Source organism: Syngnathus scovelli, chromosome 21, assembly GCF_024217435.2.
Source record: "Syngnathus scovelli strain Florida chromosome 21, RoL_Ssco_1.2, whole genome shotgun sequence".
Taxonomy (NCBI): domain Eukaryota; kingdom Metazoa; phylum Chordata; class Actinopteri; order Syngnathiformes; family Syngnathidae; genus Syngnathus; species Syngnathus scovelli.
In genome coordinates, this window is record NC_090867.1 from 6,252,685 (window position 1) to 6,270,822 (window position 18,138).

General features: G+C 41.7%; 4 protein-coding genes across 11 annotated transcripts; 1 reads left to right on the forward strand and 3 right to left on the reverse strand.

Moving 5' to 3' along the window:
- Nucleotides 1-302: 302 nt before the first annotated feature.
- On the reverse strand, nt 303-2,177 carry ddit4 (DNA-damage-inducible transcript 4). The gene is made up of 3 exons (XM_049758833.1): nt 2,028-2,177; nt 1,205-1,367; nt 303-1,106 (listed from the first exon to the last, which is right to left on the reverse strand). Exons 2-3 carry the CDS (start codon nt 1,362-1,364, stop codon nt 634-636), a joined length of 633 nt encoding a protein of 210 aa, XP_049614790.1. The 5' UTR covers nt 1,365-1,367; nt 2,028-2,177; the 3' UTR covers nt 303-633.
- A 2,539-nt stretch (nt 2,178-4,716) lies between these two features.
- Nucleotides 4,717-5,493, reverse strand: anapc16 (anaphase promoting complex subunit 16). The gene is made up of 3 exons (XM_049758835.1): nt 5,352-5,493; nt 4,995-5,069; nt 4,717-4,927 (listed from the first exon to the last, which is right to left on the reverse strand). The coding sequence occupies exons 1-3, from the start codon at nt 5,491-5,493 to the stop codon at nt 4,818-4,820; spliced, it is 327 nt and encodes a 108-aa protein (XP_049614792.1). The 3' UTR covers nt 4,717-4,817.
- A 412-nt stretch (nt 5,494-5,905) lies between these two features.
- Nucleotides 5,906-18,138, forward strand: ascc1 (activating signal cointegrator 1 complex subunit 1). Of its 7 annotated transcripts, none has more exons than XM_068649373.1 (20): nt 5,906-6,049; nt 6,134-6,236; nt 6,321-6,418; nt 6,504-6,682; nt 6,751-6,884; nt 6,953-7,072; nt 7,141-7,265; nt 7,897-7,970; nt 8,215-8,673; nt 10,005-10,146; nt 10,227-10,276; nt 10,346-10,579; nt 10,645-10,981; nt 11,091-11,496; nt 12,965-13,164; nt 13,235-13,269; nt 13,958-14,106; nt 14,312-15,991; nt 16,050-17,086; nt 17,165-18,138. In XM_068649373.1, exons 1-9 carry the CDS (start codon nt 5,932-5,934, stop codon nt 8,329-8,331), a joined length of 1,068 nt encoding a protein of 355 aa, XP_068505474.1. In that variant the 5' UTR covers nt 5,906-5,931; the 3' UTR covers nt 8,332-8,673; nt 10,005-10,146; nt 10,227-10,276; nt 10,346-10,579; nt 10,645-10,981; nt 11,091-11,496; nt 12,965-13,164; nt 13,235-13,269; nt 13,958-14,106; nt 14,312-15,991; nt 16,050-17,086; nt 17,165-18,138. The 7 variants fall into 7 exon arrangements, with proteins under 7 accessions (XP_068505474.1, XP_068505475.1, XP_068505472.1 ...); XM_068649374.1 differs by having other exon boundaries at nt 8,215-8,332; XM_068649371.1 differs by having other exon boundaries at nt 8,215-10,146; nt 12,938-13,164.
- ndel1a (nudE neurodevelopment protein 1-like 1a) lies at nt 9,323-12,073 on the reverse strand. Of its 2 annotated transcripts, none has more exons than XM_049758827.2 (9): nt 11,764-12,073; nt 11,575-11,671; nt 11,173-11,326; nt 10,858-11,006; nt 10,652-10,788; nt 10,406-10,540; nt 10,212-10,306; nt 9,990-10,132; nt 9,323-9,800 (listed from the first exon to the last, which is right to left on the reverse strand). In XM_049758827.2, exons 1-9 carry the CDS (start codon nt 11,780-11,782, stop codon nt 9,707-9,709), a joined length of 1,023 nt encoding a protein of 340 aa, XP_049614784.1. In that variant the 5' UTR covers nt 11,783-12,073; the 3' UTR covers nt 9,323-9,706. The 2 variants fall into 2 exon arrangements, with proteins under 2 accessions (XP_049614784.1, XP_049614783.1); XM_049758826.2 differs by having other exon boundaries at nt 10,373-10,540; nt 11,764-12,069.

Here is an 18,138-nt window from a genome sequence, read left to right on the forward strand (position 1 = left end):
GTACTTCATGAGTAGTCACCACTAGTGTTTTCGATCCATAAAATTTCCCAAAATATACAAATAATTTTAAAGAAAGACCAATATAATTTTTCTCTATTTTAATTAAGCCAACCATCATCAAGAGTATATATATATATATATATATATATATATATATATATATATATATATATATATATATATATATATATATATATATATATATATATATATATATATATATATATATATATATGAGTGTTAAACAGTGTGTTGCGCTTTAAAATCACTGATAGAATGCAGGAATAACAACAAGGACTCAATTTATTTAAAAAAATAATTTATTCTTTGCGTCTGTGAAAATACAAAAAGCAAAACAAAATTTGTGCAAACAAACTGCAATGTCATGAGTATTTGAATATCAAATAAATAAGCGTCCACACTGGTATGGAATGATGTCTGATGAGAAGCTGTTATGGCAAATGATGTGGTTTTGTTTTCTGGGTTTTCTTCTTTTTTTTTTTTTATTTAAAATGACCATATATAGCTGTAGCTGCCATTTGGGCGGTTTCCATAGAAACTGAGGTACACACTTGAGAAAGCTTCACTCGTACCAGGTTGACATCCTTCTTTTTTAGAAGGTTACAGTCATCTTCAGCATTCCTCAATCAGGAGATCCTCGGAACAATACAGTTTTTTCTTGATGACGCGGAATCCGGTGCTCAGCTTGATGGCTTGCCTTCCCGCTGGCACTTTGGAACTAAAAAGTCCTTGGATCTTGGGCCACAGACCACCGGACTCTAGCCTTAGCACCAGAGTCAGTTGAAAGGTGGGCACCAGGTAGGGGTCCGCCGAGAGCTGCGCCACGCTCTCGCACAGTGCCCCCCGCTCCACGCACAGGTCCACCAGGGCGCCACGCAGGCCGCACGGCTCGCTGGCCGCCAGGTGCAGGAGTTCGCCCCCAATGCGCTCCAGGAGCCGGTCGGGGATGAGGAGCTTGGCGCAGCGCAGGGCGCACGCCGAGTCCTTTGCCTCGCGCAGGCTTCGCTCGATCAGCTCCACCACCTTCTTCAAGATAGCCTCCTCGGTGGGGTCATAGAAAAGATCCTCCTCTGACAGGTCAGACGCTGTTAGGATCAGGATAACGACATTAGAACCCAGACGGGGCGAGTGAAAAAAAACAACCCCGGAGTTCTCCCTGAACTCCTCAGCGCGTTTCACCCACCTGAGTCAGAGAGGTCACTCCTGCTGCTGTTGTTGGACCTGGACTCCATACTGTCAGTCAGTCTTTGCACCAGGTTGCCCCAAGATAGTCTCCTGGGACTGCTGTCCACCGGAGACGGGGGCAAGCTGCCGGTTTGCACGTTTGAGGCACTCGAATGCATCGCCTGTGTTGAAAAAGAGGCCACCAAACAAGAGGATGAGATCACTGTCGAATTTGCAGAAAGGCTAACAAAGGAAACTTGAGCTCTCAGAATGACACTTAATTATGGAGCTCCTGGCATGATGTTGGGGGAAATGTTGAATAAATTGTGGCTACAATGAACATAGAATATTCATTTGTGGATGCCAAATAATATGCACACAAAATATTAATACAGACTCATTCATTTCCCCTTCCCCCCATGTCATGTCTGAAGCTCCATACTTATGATTTTTTTTTTTCCGGCACGGTCTTTTGGAAAGTCACTGTGCAGTCACTGTACACTTTTTTTTTTTAAACGTATGATACAGAAGGTGCAGTACATTAGAATCAAATCTAAATTATACAACTCCGGAGTAAAACTAATTTAAAAAAAAAAAAAGGGATATTTTTAGGTGTTTTGACAATTTTCATTTCCTATAGCTAAATGCTCCGAATGATACAATTTAGAATGCTGTTAACAAATCTTAAAATTATAAATAGCAAAAACAAACTGATCATTTTGCAGCGCACTTATTTTTACAGAGCTATCCGTTTGAAAAATGAAAAGAAAAAATAGCAGTATGAAAGTGCACAATGACTTTGCGAATACAGTGCAATCGATTTTTAATATCAAAGTCCTTACCTTCAATGACAAAGCAAAAATGTCAGTTATTCGGAGTTTTATTGTCTGCAGAAAGCAACCATCGGACAACTTCCTCGTACTCTCCCGTACTTGTCAACCAGCTGTCGAAAAGCTCTGCGGCTCCGGATCAATCCGCAACAATGTTTATATAGTCTTCTCGAAGCCACGCCTTCTTCGAAGGCCTACCAACCAATCAAAAAGAATAGTCACGCCGGACACGCCTCCTAGCCGTATCTTGCCTGGTAACACGCCAGCTATGAACAAAAAAAAAAGAAAAAAAAGGGGGGCTCGTGTTGAATAGCATACCCCCGCTGCTGTGGAAATGTACAGAGACTTGCTTGGGCTTGTCGGTAACCGTTTTTTTTTTTTTTTTTTTTTTAATCTTTTGTTTTACATCCAAGCTTAGCGGACATTAAATGACAAAAAGTCGCTGTCCGGTTAAGATTGGAGCGTATACTGTATGTCTGCAAAAGCATGACATCACCTGTTTTGCTCCTAAAGCATTACATCACATTTTTTCTGCTGCAGAGCCTCGAAAACAACACTGCAGCAGCAGCAGCTCCGTAAAATGACAATAAAACGCTCTGGTTTAACAAATATGCATGACATTACATCTTTATGTTCATGATGCACAACATACACTGTCATGTCCATTTTTTTAATCCATCTCAATTTACATCGCCAATCATTGGTGACTATAGAATAATTGCTGTATAAATAAACATGAAACATTTTACATACAAATTGCATATCATTGCATACAAGTGTGGAATGTAACTAAGTACAAATACTTTGCAATTGCGCTTAAGCACATTTCAGTCTGTGCTTTTTTTTCTTTTACTTTTACCAAATTACAGGCTTTGATTATTTTTGCCAGTATGTTTTTAAAACCTTACTTGTACTAAAATACAATGTGAGTACTTTTGGCACCTCTGCTCTTTATGTGGCCCGCAACAAAAATGAGTTTGACACTTCTGCTTTAAGATTACCATTCTACAGACAAGGGACTAGTGGAGTAGTTCACAATCCTTTTTTACACAAAAAAATATTGTAGTCAACTAGACTATGTAACAATCTGTCTGTCTGTTCTACAAATGGGATGTTCATCGTCAATGTGTACCAATGACATTGCATCAGCCATCAGCTGACTGCTCAAAAACATGTTTTGCAGCCTCTCAATGCCATAAAGATGACACTAGCAGCTGATTTGTTTGTTATGAGTTGCGCACGTAGCATCACGATGGTCAAGTGGTTTGCATGTCTGCCTCACATTTTTGAGGTTTGGGTTTCAAGACTCATATGTTATCCCTTCAGTTTCCCCCCACATTTCCAAAACCTGGTGTTGGGTTCATTGAAGACTGGTGTCATAGGTGTCAATGTGAGTGTGGATTGACTGGCGACCAATCCAGGGTCAGATGGAAGATGTGCGGTCACGGTGTTAAGTTGCAAAAGAGGAAGTTGTTGGGGTGTGTGTGTGTGTGTGTGTGTGTGTGAGAGGAAGTTGGGAGCAGTACTTTGGTGGGTACACGTGAGTGGGCGTGGCTGTCTAAACAAGACAAACACCACAAAGCACACTGTGTCCCAATAGGGAGGGCGGGGGGGTTGGCCCACGTTTTAGTGTGGTGCGGCCCACTGGCGACCCCCCAAGATTATGTAGGTCAATCTTCTTCGAGAATTGATAGTCATACTGTATTTTTTTTAAGACATATACTTTACACTCCTAAATATGTACGCTCTTTGCCCAACATGTCTATCACAAAAACCAACATTTGAAAAGGGGTGTGAAGACTTTTCATATCCACTTTTTTTAAAATTTAGAGGACAGAATTATGTATTTTTTTTAATTACCCCAACACACACACAAGTTTCCACGTTCATTTTTTTTATGTGTGTGCACTGAGATTCCAAATTTGATCACATGAACTTGAGATGGTGAACTTTTATTTCCTGACGCCTGACTTCTTGACGGGCTCGCCAAACTTTTGAACTCTCTCCATGGGATTGAATTCTGACTGCGTCCAAAGGCGTGCCTTTGCCAAGCGCCTGGACAGTTTTTCTCCAAGTACATTCTGTACGCTCCACACCCTCCTCACTGTGAATTAAAAAAAACACACACGCTCATTCACTAGGAGGAACAAAACAGCGTGTTTGCTCGCTGTCAACAAGGCACGTCTGCTGATTGATACGAGACCCGTGACGTCACACTTTGTTCAACTAGAACATGTTTGTGAAAGAGTGCAGTTAAACTCAAAATAACAAACAGCTGACACAAAGAATGTACGGCTTTTAATTACGTGCATGAATGGATTGTTTGTGATGGCTTCTGTGTCACGCGCTCATATTATTGTTGGGAAGGGGAAAAAAAAGTACAAATACTTAGTTACTGTATGTTGAATTACTATTATTCCTTCCCTGAGCGTGCTTGTACTCATCTCAAATCGTTGTTCCTTATTAAAAGGAATGGAAATGCCATAAATTCATTCATTCCAGCCTCTTTCAAAATAAAAATAAAAATGGTTTTTATCCGGGAAAATAGCACTTTTAAATATTCGATGTTACCGAAGCCTATGAATAATCAGAATGTAAAGAATTAAACAGTTTATACAATCCTCTTTTTTCCTGACATTTTTACTTCCTACATTTTAAAACATTTTACCTTCAACAAGTACCTTAAAGAACAGAGTGTAGATACTTTTGCCACCTCATTTTATTAGATAAATAATTTTTTTTCAAAAAAAGAAAAAGTCCTTGTTTTTTCCCCTAAAAAGGCATCTCAGTGTTAACTTTTGTTTACGACGGCGTGAATCCCAGGAGCTGCTCGATGGGCTTGTACCGCCACTCATCCGCTTCCAGCTCCTCCACCAAGCTAGCCAGTTTCTCCATGCGAGAAACTTGTTGATCTGCCGGGAGATCAACAGTCAGCCAAAAAAAACAATAAACATATTTAGCGCTGTGTTTGTCACATACCGTGTTTGACCTGCTTCAGTGCCGACGCCACTTGGTAGCTGAATACAGACTCGCACAGAAACCTGTCTGAGCCGTCTGTAAAAGGAAATACAAGAGAGTTAGGCAACTTGTACATTGGTGTAATGAGCAAGTTCTGGATAAAATAAACTCAAGCCCTCACACGTGGGCAAGGAGAGCCAGTTGCTGATTCGGCTGAACATTTGCAAAAAAACTGCTGTAGGCCACAACTCACATCCAGCCTCACAAAGAAAAATCCCAGACTCTAGCACCTTATGTCACTTAATTACTTAAATCTTTTATTTATTATTTTTTAAACAAAATTCCTACTGAGCAGATTCACACTATTCCTCTACAAACCTTCCATCATTTCACCAGCTCCTTTTGGGTAGGTGTACAGGACCTTCCTGGGAGGAATGAGTTCCGAGGCGCTGAACCCCGAACCGGTCACCGAGCTGCCGCTTACGCCCCCGGCCGAGGAGGACGAAGAAGACGCCGCCATTGCCTGTGCAAGATTTTTTGAAACACACACTTGTCACTTGCATTGCAATCGAACGTCACTCAATGAAAACACCAACGTTAGCTCGCTTAGCATTGGTTAACAAATAAAGCAGCCGATCGTGGATATAGCAACATTATCATTTTGTTAAACATGTAATTTGATCATGTTTCAAAGAAACTTACACCCAATGCACGTGATAACCTGGAAACGTTGACGTTAATCCGCCCAGTTGATGCTGCCGCTTATTTCGCAGAAAAGATACCTTAGCTGCACTTTACGACAAAATCGGCCGTTTACGGCAAATAACAATATGGCGGCGATGTTGACGTAGCAACGAGCACAAATTCAAAACAAGTTAAGATTTCGTGACGCGTTTGTATCGCGTAATTTACTTGAATTGCACTGCTTTACTCTGCTGGGATAGCTTTTGTTAACAAAATGGACGTTTTACGCCCTCCTCTTATTAATATAAATGGAAGAATATATCGAAGAAACGTTGTTCAAGAAGAACAGTATGAGGAGGAGGAGGAAGATTTCTCCTACATGGGAACACCTGGTAAGTGTAACATGCATTATGAACTCTGGGAGCAAGTAAAAAAAAAAACAAGGTCAAAATTTGTGGTTTTTATTTGTCATGCAGTGAGCGAGGAATTCGAGGCAGAGGAAACCTGTGATGCTCACTTGATTGAACAGACTGATAGAGGATTCCGATGTGCCATCGACGTGCCAACTGTCTTGTACAAGTGAGTCACACAAAAGTATAAAAAAAAAAAACACACACAAAGCTCTGAGAATATTCATCTCTCTGATTTGTCCTGTTCCGACAGATACATCATCGGTAAAAAGGGAGAAACTCGTAAACAGCTCGAGTTGGATACAAAAACGTCGATTAACATCCCCAAACAAGGTGTGGAAGGACAGATAGGTACGACCATTATCGACGCCTCACTGGAAATTCTGTTTTGAGAAGTAATTATAATTGTATAAGTAATTTATTTTCATGTTTTCAGTCGTCACAGGGCCGCACAAAGCTGCAGTCTCCTCTGCCGTCACGAGAATCGAAGTCCTCATTGAAAACTTCCGGAAAAGGCAGCCTTTCACGCACTTCCTGTCGTTCCCCCTCAATGACCCCAAAATCCATAAGGGATTCTTGAAGTTTAAAGATGATGTCTTGGAGCAATGTTCACAGGTACAATAAACACAGACTGCATGTGAAAGGTATTTATACTTTTTATTTATTCATTTATGATCGCATAGGACCACGGACTCGATGAAAGCATCTTTCAGAACCCGGCAAAGCTTCACCTGACTGTCGGCACGCTCACGCTGTTGGATGACTTGGAAATTAGGAAAGCATGTGAGCACCTCCAGAACTGTCAAAACTTTATCAGGTATGTTTTTGATTTGTATAGAGCTTTAATGAATGAAAAAAAAAAAATTCTCATTTTTTTTCTGTCAGGGACATCACAGGAGGAAAGCCTCTGCCTTTACAGGTGGCGGGCATCGAGTATATGAACGACGACCCCGCCATGGTGGACGTCCTGTACGCTAAAGTCAACGTGACGGACGGCTCTGACAAGTAATGAAAGTACCAAAAAAAAAAAAAATCAGCTTCTTTGTATTCAAGTTTATTGTTTACCGCTACAGGTTGCAGGTGATTGCAGATCACCTAGTGGAGTATTTCGTCTCCATGGGCCAAATGACACGAGAATGGGACAGAGTCAAGCTGCACGCCACTGTGATCAATACCCTGTTCAGAAAAGACACCACTGGTACATAATATTGTCAATACCACACACGGTTTTTCACTATAGCTCTCGGCAATGCTTTAAATGGTTGGAATCGGTCAATATATAATCATACACTTTATTCCTATACATCTGTCTTTGTATTTTTTTTTTAAGGATTACTTTGGTAACATTCTTAGGAAATCACAATGCACTATTTTTAGAACAGGCCGAGATTAGCGCTTATGCCAAACAAAACCTAAACAAAGCAAAAATTAATAATATTAAGTAGTATAATAAAAATAAGTAAATCTTCAACATGTTTTTCAACTGTTGAGCTGCAATGTCGAAATTCCACCAGAGACATTTATGGCATCCGCAGCTCCGTTTACATGCGACCGCAGCATGTTTTTCCAAGTACTGACAAAGACTCGATTCATCTTGGCCTGGGATCAAGCCCTCCCCACCCTCCAGAGTTCCTAAGCATTTCCCAACATGTTTACCAGCTCATGGTCAACGTCAATTATGGTCTAAATTCCAACCAATAGAACTAACCTTGATTTTGTGCCCGCTGCATCACCATGGAAGCAAGTCGATTTAATGGCGTGTTGTGTTTGGAAGTCTGATCCCAAGCTCCTTGTTTCACATTCCGGTTTTATTTTATTTTTTTTTCCAGTGGAAGAGGCCAGCGGGTCAGGAAGACATGGCAAGAATGAGCGAGAGGCATTTGATGCCAGAAATATATTAAAGGTTAGAGAAAAATGCTGTCATAAATTTTATTTTGAAATCAACCATTCCTAAAGTAATTCAGGTTATCAGATTAATGTTTGAGAAAATAACCAAGGACAAAAGCATCGTATTAGAACAAATCTTTTTTAAAAAAATGTCAGAATGTTAAGAGAATAAATGGTACCGTTACAACAATAATTATTTTCATTCTCTAGTCTACAATTACATATCCCAAGCCCTTTTTTTGTGTTCTTCTCGAATTCAGACATTTGGAGCTTATCATTTCGGAGAGCTGGATCTGAACACGGTGTCACTGTCGCAGCGATATTCAGCCGATTGCACGGGCTACTACGCCTCTGCAGGAAGCATCAGCTTCTCCTGAGGTATCGTTTGACAGACTCTTCCAAACCTCGATATGGATTTTTTTTGCCAATGTTGGGGGACAGCAAATCTTCTGTTTCCCCTTCTCATAACCATCAAGTGGGCTGCCACTGAATAGAAATGTGGAATTCATGCAAATAAAAATCATGCCAATATCAACATAACCTCCTTGGCAGAGGTAAGTGAAATCTAACTGTGATTTGTGAGGTTGATACAAACTATTTTGATCCCTGCTGTTGGCTTCACCTGACGGCCCACTTGGAATTATGTGACCCACATTGAGGCCCAACTTTAGCCTTCAGCTGTCAGCAATGAGGAGTCTTCATTAATAAATCTCAGCAGGGTAAGCCACACGTGTGCGTTGAGAACGAAGCCCTCTCCGTCATAAAAAAAAAGTTTTTTATTCACCAGTTAAATGTCAAAAAAGGAATTTTGGAGCCATCAGGATTCAGTTTCAGCCATTTCATTTGATTAATAAATAGTGCAATTACATCACAACAGGTCGACAAAGGCATCACAATTGGACACTCATGTTTAATGTTTCCTTAGAAACTAGACTCATTGGATTTCATTGGTGACCTCAATATTTGTTTGTTCACCCAGAGCCATCTTTATTGACAAAATAAAAACACACCAGGAGTTTGTTTCTGGTTTTGTCAAATAAAGATTTCTTCCTTTGTCCAGAAAAGTGCCATATACATCTGATGCATTATTAGTAGCGGTATTGTATTTAAAAAAAAAAAAAAAGTCATGCTCCTCAAACAGGACCCCGCAAGTATCGCATTGTGATCCAATTTAAAATAAGCTATCCCTTTTTCATATTTTGGATTTTTTCAGTTTCTTCTTGAAAGATTTGCATTTCCAAATGAGCAGAAGTTATGAATTCATTAAAATACCAAATCATTTTGGAAAAATTTCTTAATTCAATTGAATATTTCCCTACATTTTTTTTTAACAAATTTACTGTTCAATCACTGACATTTAATGAACACTTGTGATAATTCCAATTTTAATTAATTACACATTAAGTCACACACATACATATATATTATTTTAGTCCATCATAGCCATTAACTGTTTTAAGTGGATGAGTTGGTTTCCTGCCACCTCTAAGTGGAACGTAAACGATCAATATGACCAAAAGTGACACACATTTGAACAAAAGGTAAATAAAATGAAAAAGACCACCTCTCTCTTAAGACTTTAAACATTTACAATCCTCAATAAATAATATAGTTAGTCAGGAAACACTCCAACGCGCATGTGAACGCTCGCTTAGACTTATTGCCGAGTGATGAGTGAACACATTTGCATATCAACTTGTCTCGTGGTGCTGTGAGGTCTTTGTTGGGGGTCTGTAGTGGTTGGTACGGTGTTCAAATTGTGAGGGGCACCAAGCCGGCAGAGGAGGCAGCGGGAGGGACCGTGATGACTGTGAGGGTCCCTGGATCAAGGCTGCTTGGCCCTCTGCTGCAAAACCAAAATGAAGTTCCATTAAAAATCCCTCATTTCCCATTAAAAACGTACCATTCAAATTATTTCCAAATTCATCCTCTTAACTTCCTTAGCAGATTACCCAGAAATGTTCCACCCTCTGATGTTTTTTTCTTTTTACTCATCTCGTCACACACAAAAAATAAATCAAAGAGACTCACTCACGCTTTGTCCAAATAGGTGATACGCAGTGACTGGGAATATGCGCTATTGGCATTGAGGATGTTGCCATTGTCCAGAGCGTAGTTTTTCTTGGCCTGCTGCTCTTTAGCCAGATTCCTGCACGCAGCTAGTTTGGCCTCCAGAACCTGCCGGACACAAGGTTTGTAATGGAGAGGACCAATAAAACAGATTTGAGGGGTTTATAGAATCCCAAAAGCAACTTACTCCGACTTTCCTCAGTAGGTCGCTGACGATGTTGAGCGCTGATATCCGTGCTGATGGAGTCAGTGGTGAGTGACTGGTGTAACTTGTGCCAAGTCCTGCAAAAAGAGCCGTGTCCCATTACTTTTGTCCAAAAGCTGCAAAATATGTGAGGCTGCACAGACCTGTGCCATCTGCGAGGAGCGCGTTGTCCAGACCTTTACTGAGAGGCGTGGCAGGCGTGGAGAGCGACGGCAAGACCATCTTGACGTCGTCATGCGTGGGAGAGCCGGAGTCCGATGTCCGGCTCACGTCCGCCTGACGTTCACGCACCGCAAGCTCCTGACGCAAGTCTGACCCAAACACAAACAAACCTTCGTTAATTAGTCGAGGTAAAGATGAAGAACTTCCGATTTTATTTTTATTTTTTAATCATAGGCGACCCCCTCCTCCCCAGCTCTCACCTCTGGCTTCATCTTTGAGCCTCTGAACGGACTCGAGAAGCGACTCCTTCTCATCCAACTCGCTCTCCAGAAAGGCGTTCCTCTCGATGGCCTGGTTCAGACGCTGCTCAAAGTTCTCCAGGGACACGATGGTCGCTCTGAGAAACAAAAAAAAAACACATGGTCAGAAGCAAAATACAACACTGACCAGCAAAATGTTTCCAGACCTCTTGGCTCGTTCCAGGTCATCGTTGGACTGTTCCAGTTCTCGCACGTATTTGTGGAGGTGCTCCTTGATGCTGCGCGTTTGCACCAGGTCGTCCTCCAGAACGGATATCTGCTTGTAGCTCTGTGAGTACTGCTGCTCCAGCCTCTCCTAACACAGCATATTGAGTAGCCTCATACATATTTCATAATGTTTCTTGTCCTCCTCAATTGTGACCATTGATAAACAAAATAGGCAGAGTGGGTACGATAAAGCCCAGGCATTCACAGCCAAAGCTTGTGATGAAGATATTCCAGATATCTGGCTCCGCCTTTACCTTGAGCGACTCCAGGTCGTTCTTCAGCCTAAGGTTGTCTGATTGGAGGTCCTTCAGGCGATGCTCGGCCTGGCCCAGCTGAGCTTCCAGTTCAGCTTCCAGCTCCCTGCTGCCCTCCTGGAACTCCAGCAGCTCCTCGTGAGCCTCCTGGTAGCTGCCGGCCGACAATAGAGAGGACACACGCGGACAGACAAAAAGAAAGATGTCACGCTAAAAAGAACATTCTGATGAACGAAGAAGGCACATCTAAAAATGGATCTCCTGGTGCGATGAATCTGTCACATCAGCAAGAATATAAAGCCTGCTCTCCTCAACTGATAAGAAGTAAGCTGCAATTAAACTCCATATTTAATCATTAAAAGCTTAAATAGGCAAAAACTCACAACGTTACGTATCACATACTTTGCCTTATACTTGACGTAGAGCGCTTTCCAAAAGTTGATTTCCTCATCCTTGGAGGAGAATTTAGGTATCTTGTCCGCTTCCATGGCAATCGCATCTACGCAGGAAGGAAGTTATCTATATTATCGATCATCTCAACTGGTTAAAAGGGTCAAATGAACGATTAAAATTTGAAATGAATAGACACACCTTTGCATTCACTGTACATATAGCCCAGTAAGTAGTTCGCTACATACAAGGTGTATTATCCACTCATTTGACGTCATACTGCCTGACACAGATTTAGCTCAAACGACGATTAATGTTTAGAAACATGTGATCGGCAAATATAAAGAAAACATAAGCAGATATTCATCTCAAGACATTATTGGGAGTGAATAAAATCACTAAAACTGTACAAAGACATGAGGATTACTGACATGAATCGACACGAAGGCAAAACGTCAAACATGGCTGAATCATTTCAAAAACCAATCCACCGTGAATTTTTTTTAAACAATCGCGCTTTTACCTCGATGTAAAACAAGAAATAAGTCGTCAGTTTACCTGCTGAACATCACCTCATGTAACGAGTTATTTGTCATCTAAATGAGATATTTATCGGAATATTTAGCTCGAAGCTTGAGAAAATTGTGGAGATGCTTCTTGCTCGTTGAGTTAAACGGTAGCTGGCGAAGATACAAAATGCAACATTGGCGCCCCCTGCTAGTCATCCTTTGCAAGTGCGCTACTCGGACAGGGATCATGTTAGATATTAACCGATAATAATTGTTCAGGTTTATAAAACACTTTGTTTTCTTTGTCTTAATACAAAAATACATAGGCGATCCCTATGTTTTTAAGAGCTTTGATACATTGGTGCGTGTGAGTCAAATATACGATACGTGCTGTAACATACGATGACGTCATTACACGCTCCGTGTCTAAATCATACAGATTTTAAAGATCGGAACATGAGTGGTCATTTGATTTTCGTTTTGAATTAGACAACCCGAAATTAAAATACAGCTTGCGCTGATTATTCTCCAGAACAACTAAGGAAACGTCTAATAACAGTTTGATATTCGATGATTAATAAACAAAATATAATATATTGATATAATAATAATAATTATTTCTCCAATAAAAACAGTATTGGTCTTTTTTGGTGATTGGATATTACATTTGGAAGCAGATATTAAACGTGGAAGACAACTGGTTATTAGCTATTTAAAATAGAATAATCAAAATTGGACTACAGTCTGATTTTTCATTTGATATCCGGAATAAGGAAAAGTCATCTGTTTGGTTTTCAATATTTATTCTGACAACAAAAATTGAAAAAACAGAATTGGTCACTGATCACATGTCGCATGCTGACCAGGAGATGTGTGTGTGACCAAAAAAAAAGCCAACGCAGGGCAGCCATCATGACAGGTCACCTGGTGGCGCTAGTGTGCAAAGCGCCGTTCGACATGCAGTAGAAGAAGTTTGCCTTGGATCGGTGGACGTGACGTCAGACCCTCAGGTTAATTGAAAACCGGTGTGCACCAGGGAGTTATCAAATACAGGTGTAGCAAGATGAAGCCCGACCGCGTGGCATTCTCTCAGGTAAGCGGGCACACGAGCAAATGTTTGTCGTCCGTTGCCGTTTTTCACGACGCCTTTTTGCTTGTTGCAGGATTTTTGCACGTGATGGAAGCAACCGCGTTTGAGGTTTGGGGGTTGAACTATAAATATTTGTTTGACTCAAGTCAACATGTTTCTTTGACTATAGTCAAATATATCTTTTTTTTTAAATTGTATCTGTTAAAAGTGTGGTATTTAATTTCATGTTATGCCAACGTATATATGAATGCGAGTTTTTCCTTCTCAAAATCAAACCCTTCCGCTCCAAAAATTGCCCAAAACGGCGCCCGCATTCATTCTCATACGTTGGAACTATTTGCAAGCGTGTATTTTCTCGGCTTTGCTCCGGACATCCCGTTTCGGACGGCTCAGCTACGCCGTCGTTTGTGGACAGCAAACTTGAATCATCCGCCCTACGTTGAATGAATATAAAACGATGTCTATGTTCCGTCTTATTGTGTACTTGTATCCAACTTAAGGGGCTAGAGAGCCGAATTCGATAAAAAAAAAAAAAAGTTCACAATTAGGTTCAACGGTAAATTAAATTCTAAGTTGACTCCTAAAGTTAATTTGCAAAAATGTATATTTACAATTTTTTTGAAAATGTACGCATTTACTCATTCACTTACATCTGGCTAAACCACTAGCTCCCGATTGGTTAATTTTGGTCAGATGACAGGGTGTAAGGGTTTAAGTGAACTGTGGGCTCATATGTGGAAGAATAAAGCAATGAAAATGTCGACTCTTAAAGTGTTTTTTCTTCTGTCCTTCTCAGTGTCCTTGTCCAATAGGAGAGCCAGAGTGTGTGCAAATGCACAATTTCTTCCTGTGCCACATGAAAACAATTGCTTTTGTGAATTCAACAAGGGAGCTGAAGTGACATGCTCTTACTCTGAAAGCTCAGCTAACGGAGTGGGAGTAATGGTAAAAAATAGTCTTGTCTGCTTTTATTGTTTATAATGGGTGTTTTAGAATGGGATAGCAGTTGTAATTCCTCAAGATAGCTTTCTGACGTCAAAAAATTTCTCTGCCTGAGATAGGAATGGGTCCTTTTTTTTTTGTACATGAATGCTATAGCACAAATGTAGTTACCAGCGCTCAATTAATGGTGCCTTGCATGTTTTTCCAGGGTTGAAGAGGAGCAATGAGGAAAGGACCAATTCACACCCAGTCAAGAATCAAGAAGCATGCCAACGTGGACATGTCATGTGTGGGGATCATTTGACCAGGAGGGGGCAGTGTTGTGCTCTGGTTGCCTTTGTTTATGGGTGCATGCTGGAAAGGTTGCCTTGAAATGAGGGCAGGTGTTTGGGGGTCTGATGGTTGGACTTGCTTAAGAGGTGGTCTGTAGTTGTGGTTGAGGTTGTGGCTTGTCTGGATCCAGAGCAGCTTTGTCTTGTGTGAGGATAGCGGTTGAAAGCCGGCCGGCACATTGGAGGCTTTGGGGGAGGACTTCAATTTTTGCACATGCAAAGCCCTTTGAGACTTGACTGTGATTTTGGGCAATACAAATGAGCTCGACTTGACTCAGTCCATCACAGCGATCCACACAACCAAATCCTTGTCGTGTTTCACCTCTTTTATGTTTCAGGTTTTGTGGACGAACCAGCTTGGGTACCGCAAGCAGAAGCCCAAGCCCCAATCTTGCTACAAGAGCAGCGTTGTCTTGTGCTAGGATTGCCATTGATGGCGCATTGTAACCTTTGGGGGAGGACGGTGTCACGTTGATGGACACAAACAAAACTTTGATGTGGAGCCGAATGTCTACTTTCGCAATATGACTTGTTGACCATTGTAACATTTTGTCTTTTCTACCTACCACTGTCGTATTTGCGTTCTTTGTTCTCCCTACAGTGTAGGGTGACATTGGAGCGAGCCGGTTAACAAGCTGCTGGAAAAAGAGAATTTTGACGTGGCGCCGAATGTCCAATTTTGCAATATGACTTGACAACTGTAACATTGTCTTTTTCCTAATCTACTACCACTGCCGTACTTGCGTTCGTTGTTCTCCCCTCAGTGTAGGGCGGCGTTGGAGGGAGCCAGTCCACGAGGTGGTGGAAACACAAACAAAAGTTTGATGTGAAGGATGTCCAATTTTGCAATCTGACTTGTAACATTTTGTCGTTTTCTAACCTACCACTGTCGTACTTGCGTTCTTGTTCTCCCCTCGGTGTAGGGCGGTGTTGGAGCGACCTGGTCCGAATGTCCAATTTTGCAATGTAATTTGTAACATTGTCATTTTCTAACCTACCACTGTTCTTGCGTTCTTTGGTTTCCCCTCAGTGTAGGGCAGTGTTGGAGCGAGCTGGTCCCGAATGTCCAATTTTGCAATGTTATTTGTAACAGTTGTCTTTTTCTAACCTGTCATACTCGCGTTCTTTGTTCTCCCCTCAGTGTAGGGCAGCGTTGGAGCGAGCTGGTCCCGAATGTCCAATTTTGCAATGTCATTTGTAACATTTTTGTCTTTTTCTAACCTACTACCACTGTCATACTCGCGTTCTTTGTTCTCCCGTCAGTGTAGGGCAGCGTTGGAGCGAGCTGGTCCCGAATGTCCAATTTTGCAATGTAATTTGTAACATTTTGTTTTTCTAACCTACCACTGTGGTACTTGGTTCTTTGTTCTCCCCTCAGTGTAGGACTGCGTGGGAGCGAGCTGTTCAGTGAGGAACCACCGGTCGAGAGTGCTCAAGACATAATGACGCAAGCAGCGCACAACTCATTGCATGTTCTGCCTTTTGCAGACTGGACGCAAAAGGGGGGGACGAACGGCCGGCGACGGTAACCAAGAGTAGCTAGCCGCTGTGATCTAGTAAGCAAGTGACCGCCAACACTGGGTGCGCTTTGAGTTTGACATTGTCTGTCTGCAGATGGCGACTGGGACACGACACAATCTGATCCGAGGTGGACTGCTTGGCCGGGTGGCATCACTCTGCAGACAGGTTCTGAGGGAGACCCGCTTCCCTGGAGACGTCGACCTGCGCAGCGTCAATGTGTGAAATGGAGTTTTCCTTTTTCAATTCACACCAGTGGTGTCCGAATGTTTGTTTGAGGGCCTCGTACTGAAACAAATTCAAAATTCTTTGACAAATTCATTAAAGATTCTAATCAATCATGAGATTTTGCTATTAAGTGTTAAAATGTTGTGCTACTGCTACAAAACAATGTTAATTTTGAAAGTCAATCATGAGGTGTCTTGGTAAATCTAACACCGCAAAAATGAGGCTAAACTTGTGTGTTGAGTGAAATTTTGAACAGAAGATTTGACTTGTAAACAGCGTAACTTAATATTCTGAAGCCCTTGAGCAGTCGAATTTTGGCGCTCCCCTCGTGGCCCGTGTCCAATGGCCTTTTGTCCCAGAGCCCCCATGCCGCAGTTCGGACACCAATGGTGAAGTGTGTGTGTGTGTGTGTGTGTAGGGCTGCACGTGTATTGGAAAACTGCCACATGGTGGTGTACGTTAACGGCATGCACTTTAAGAAGCGAAAGATTTTCTTTGTCATGTGGCCTAATGAAATAAGCTCTGTGTTGCCAAATTATTTTAGAAGAGAAGTCACTGATCCAAGTTAACATCTAACTGATCTCATTCAGTTCAAAAAATTCATTTCCATCCCAAGTTTTTGCATAACTTTGCACAATGCAATAGTCTGGCCCAATCCTGCCATATCACTCATTTTCCAATATGTTGTGCAGCCTTGATTGAGTGCAAACGCGCAGCGACGGCGCAAGCGAGACTTTGGTGCTTGTGTCTTGCAAGGTGGAAGAGAAGCTGCACAAAACAGCCAGCGGACGGAGGTCACTTGACCTGGGATTGGGGAGCAAAGGAAGAAATCACCCCAAGAAAAGCAGTTGCCATGTGATGAAGAGGAAGGAGCCTGATTCATGACTGGCCAAGACTGGCCAGAGGTGACGTGGCAATCAAATGTACAAGGAGAGTGTACACACCTTTTTTTTTTATCGCATTTCCTTATTTGTCTGTCGCAGGGCTCGCTCGCGTGGCGTCGGAGGGACGGGAGCAGTTCCTCAAATGAAGATGAGTACCATCTGCCGGTCACGGAGTACATCGACAGAAGTGAACCGCATGCAACTGAGTGCTGTCTTTCTTTTTGCAGTTGTGCGACGCAGAGGAAGAGTCCAACGAACCTTCAGCAGACCTTCGCCCGTGACGAGCGGCCTACATGAGGCGGGTGCAGATGCGGCGAGGGCGAAGCAGCCAGCGTTTAGGGAGAGTATGACTTTGGTTTTCCCCCTTCCGCACTTGCTTTCCTTCCCTCCCTCCACTTTTTCACTGGGTGTGCACACTGTCTGCATGATGCCTCTCTTTCTTCTCAGTGCTGTCATTGTGCAATAATGTTTGAAAGTGTTTTTTTTTTTTTTTTTTAAATACATGGAGTGAACTGTAAAGTTTATATTGTAACTGTGTGTGTCTCTGTACCTGTATTAAATTGTGAACTGAATTCAAGTGGTCCATTATCAACATTGGCATGTAAAGTATTGTGCATATTTTGAGTTAAATGACAACATGCAAACTGTAATACTTTGAAACATTCTCTATAAGGCAATTGAAAAATTAGTCTCAAACAAATGAGTCCAAATAAGTAATATGAAACATGCAGTGTCAGGCATTTCTTGTCACAGTGGAAAGAAATGCTGTATGCTTTCAAAATTGTTGACAAAAGTAGCCTGACATCCATAAACGCAAATGACAGACTGCGTTGCGACCAATGAAATTAATCTTTGGCAAACCCTTTTGAAAAACTGCCATAAAATGGCCACTGAATTCAGACTCTTGCTCAATGTAGGTGCATTTCTTTTTGTACGAGAAAAGCCTTTATTTTCAAGTCTGAACCTTTATTTTTGCGGTTGAATCGTCGTGGGTGATTTTGTGAATAAAGTCGACTTTGGTGTCTTGTTCCTGTGGATGGCCTTTGTAAATAAAGCCAACTTTGTGTCAGTCA

What these genes read in the sequence shown, in the direction of transcription:
- ddit4 (XM_049758833.1), bottom strand. Translation starts at nt 1,364, where the DNA reads ATGCATTCGAGTGCCTCAAACGTGCAAACCGGCAGCTTGCCCCCGTCT. An exon ending in GAGTGACCTCTCTGACTCAG is followed by an intron (nt 1,107 to 1,204) that starts GTGGGTGAAACG and finishes TGATCCTAACAG; the next exon opens with CGTCTGACCTGTCAGAGGAG.
- anapc16 (XM_049758835.1), bottom strand. Translation starts at nt 5,493, where the DNA reads ATGGCGGCGTCTTCTTCGTCCTCCTCGGCCGGGGGCGTAAGCGGCAGC. An exon ending in AGCTGGTGAAATGATGGAAG is followed by an intron (nt 5,070 to 5,351) that starts GTTTGTAGAGGA and finishes TTCCTTTTACAG; the next exon opens with ACGGCTCAGACAGGTTTCTG. An exon ending in ACTGAAGCAGGTCAAACACG is followed by an intron (nt 4,928 to 4,994) that starts GTATGTGACAAA and finishes ATCTCCCGGCAG; the next exon opens with ATCAACAAGTTTCTCGCATG.
- ascc1 (XM_068649371.1), top strand. Translation starts at nt 5,932, where the DNA reads ATGGACGTTTTACGCCCTCCTCTTATTAATATAAATGGAAGAATATAT. An exon ending in AACTGTCAAAACTTTATCAG is followed by an intron (nt 6,885 to 6,952) that starts GTATGTTTTTGA and finishes TTTTTCTGTCAG; the next exon opens with GGACATCACAGGAGGAAAGC. An exon ending in ATGCCAGAAATATATTAAAG is followed by an intron (nt 7,971 to 8,214) that starts GTTAGAGAAAAA and finishes TCTCGAATTCAG; the next exon opens with ACATTTGGAGCTTATCATTT.
- ndel1a (XM_049758826.2), bottom strand. An exon ending in ACGACCTGGAGTCGCTCAAG is followed by an intron (nt 11,007 to 11,172) that starts GTAAAGGCGGAG and finishes ATGCTGTGTTAG; the next exon opens with GAGAGGCTGGAGCAGCAGTA. An exon ending in ACCTACTGAGGAAAGTCGGA is followed by an intron (nt 10,133 to 10,211) that starts GTAAGTTGCTTT and finishes TGTGTCCGGCAG; the next exon opens with GTTCTGGAGGCCAAACTAGC.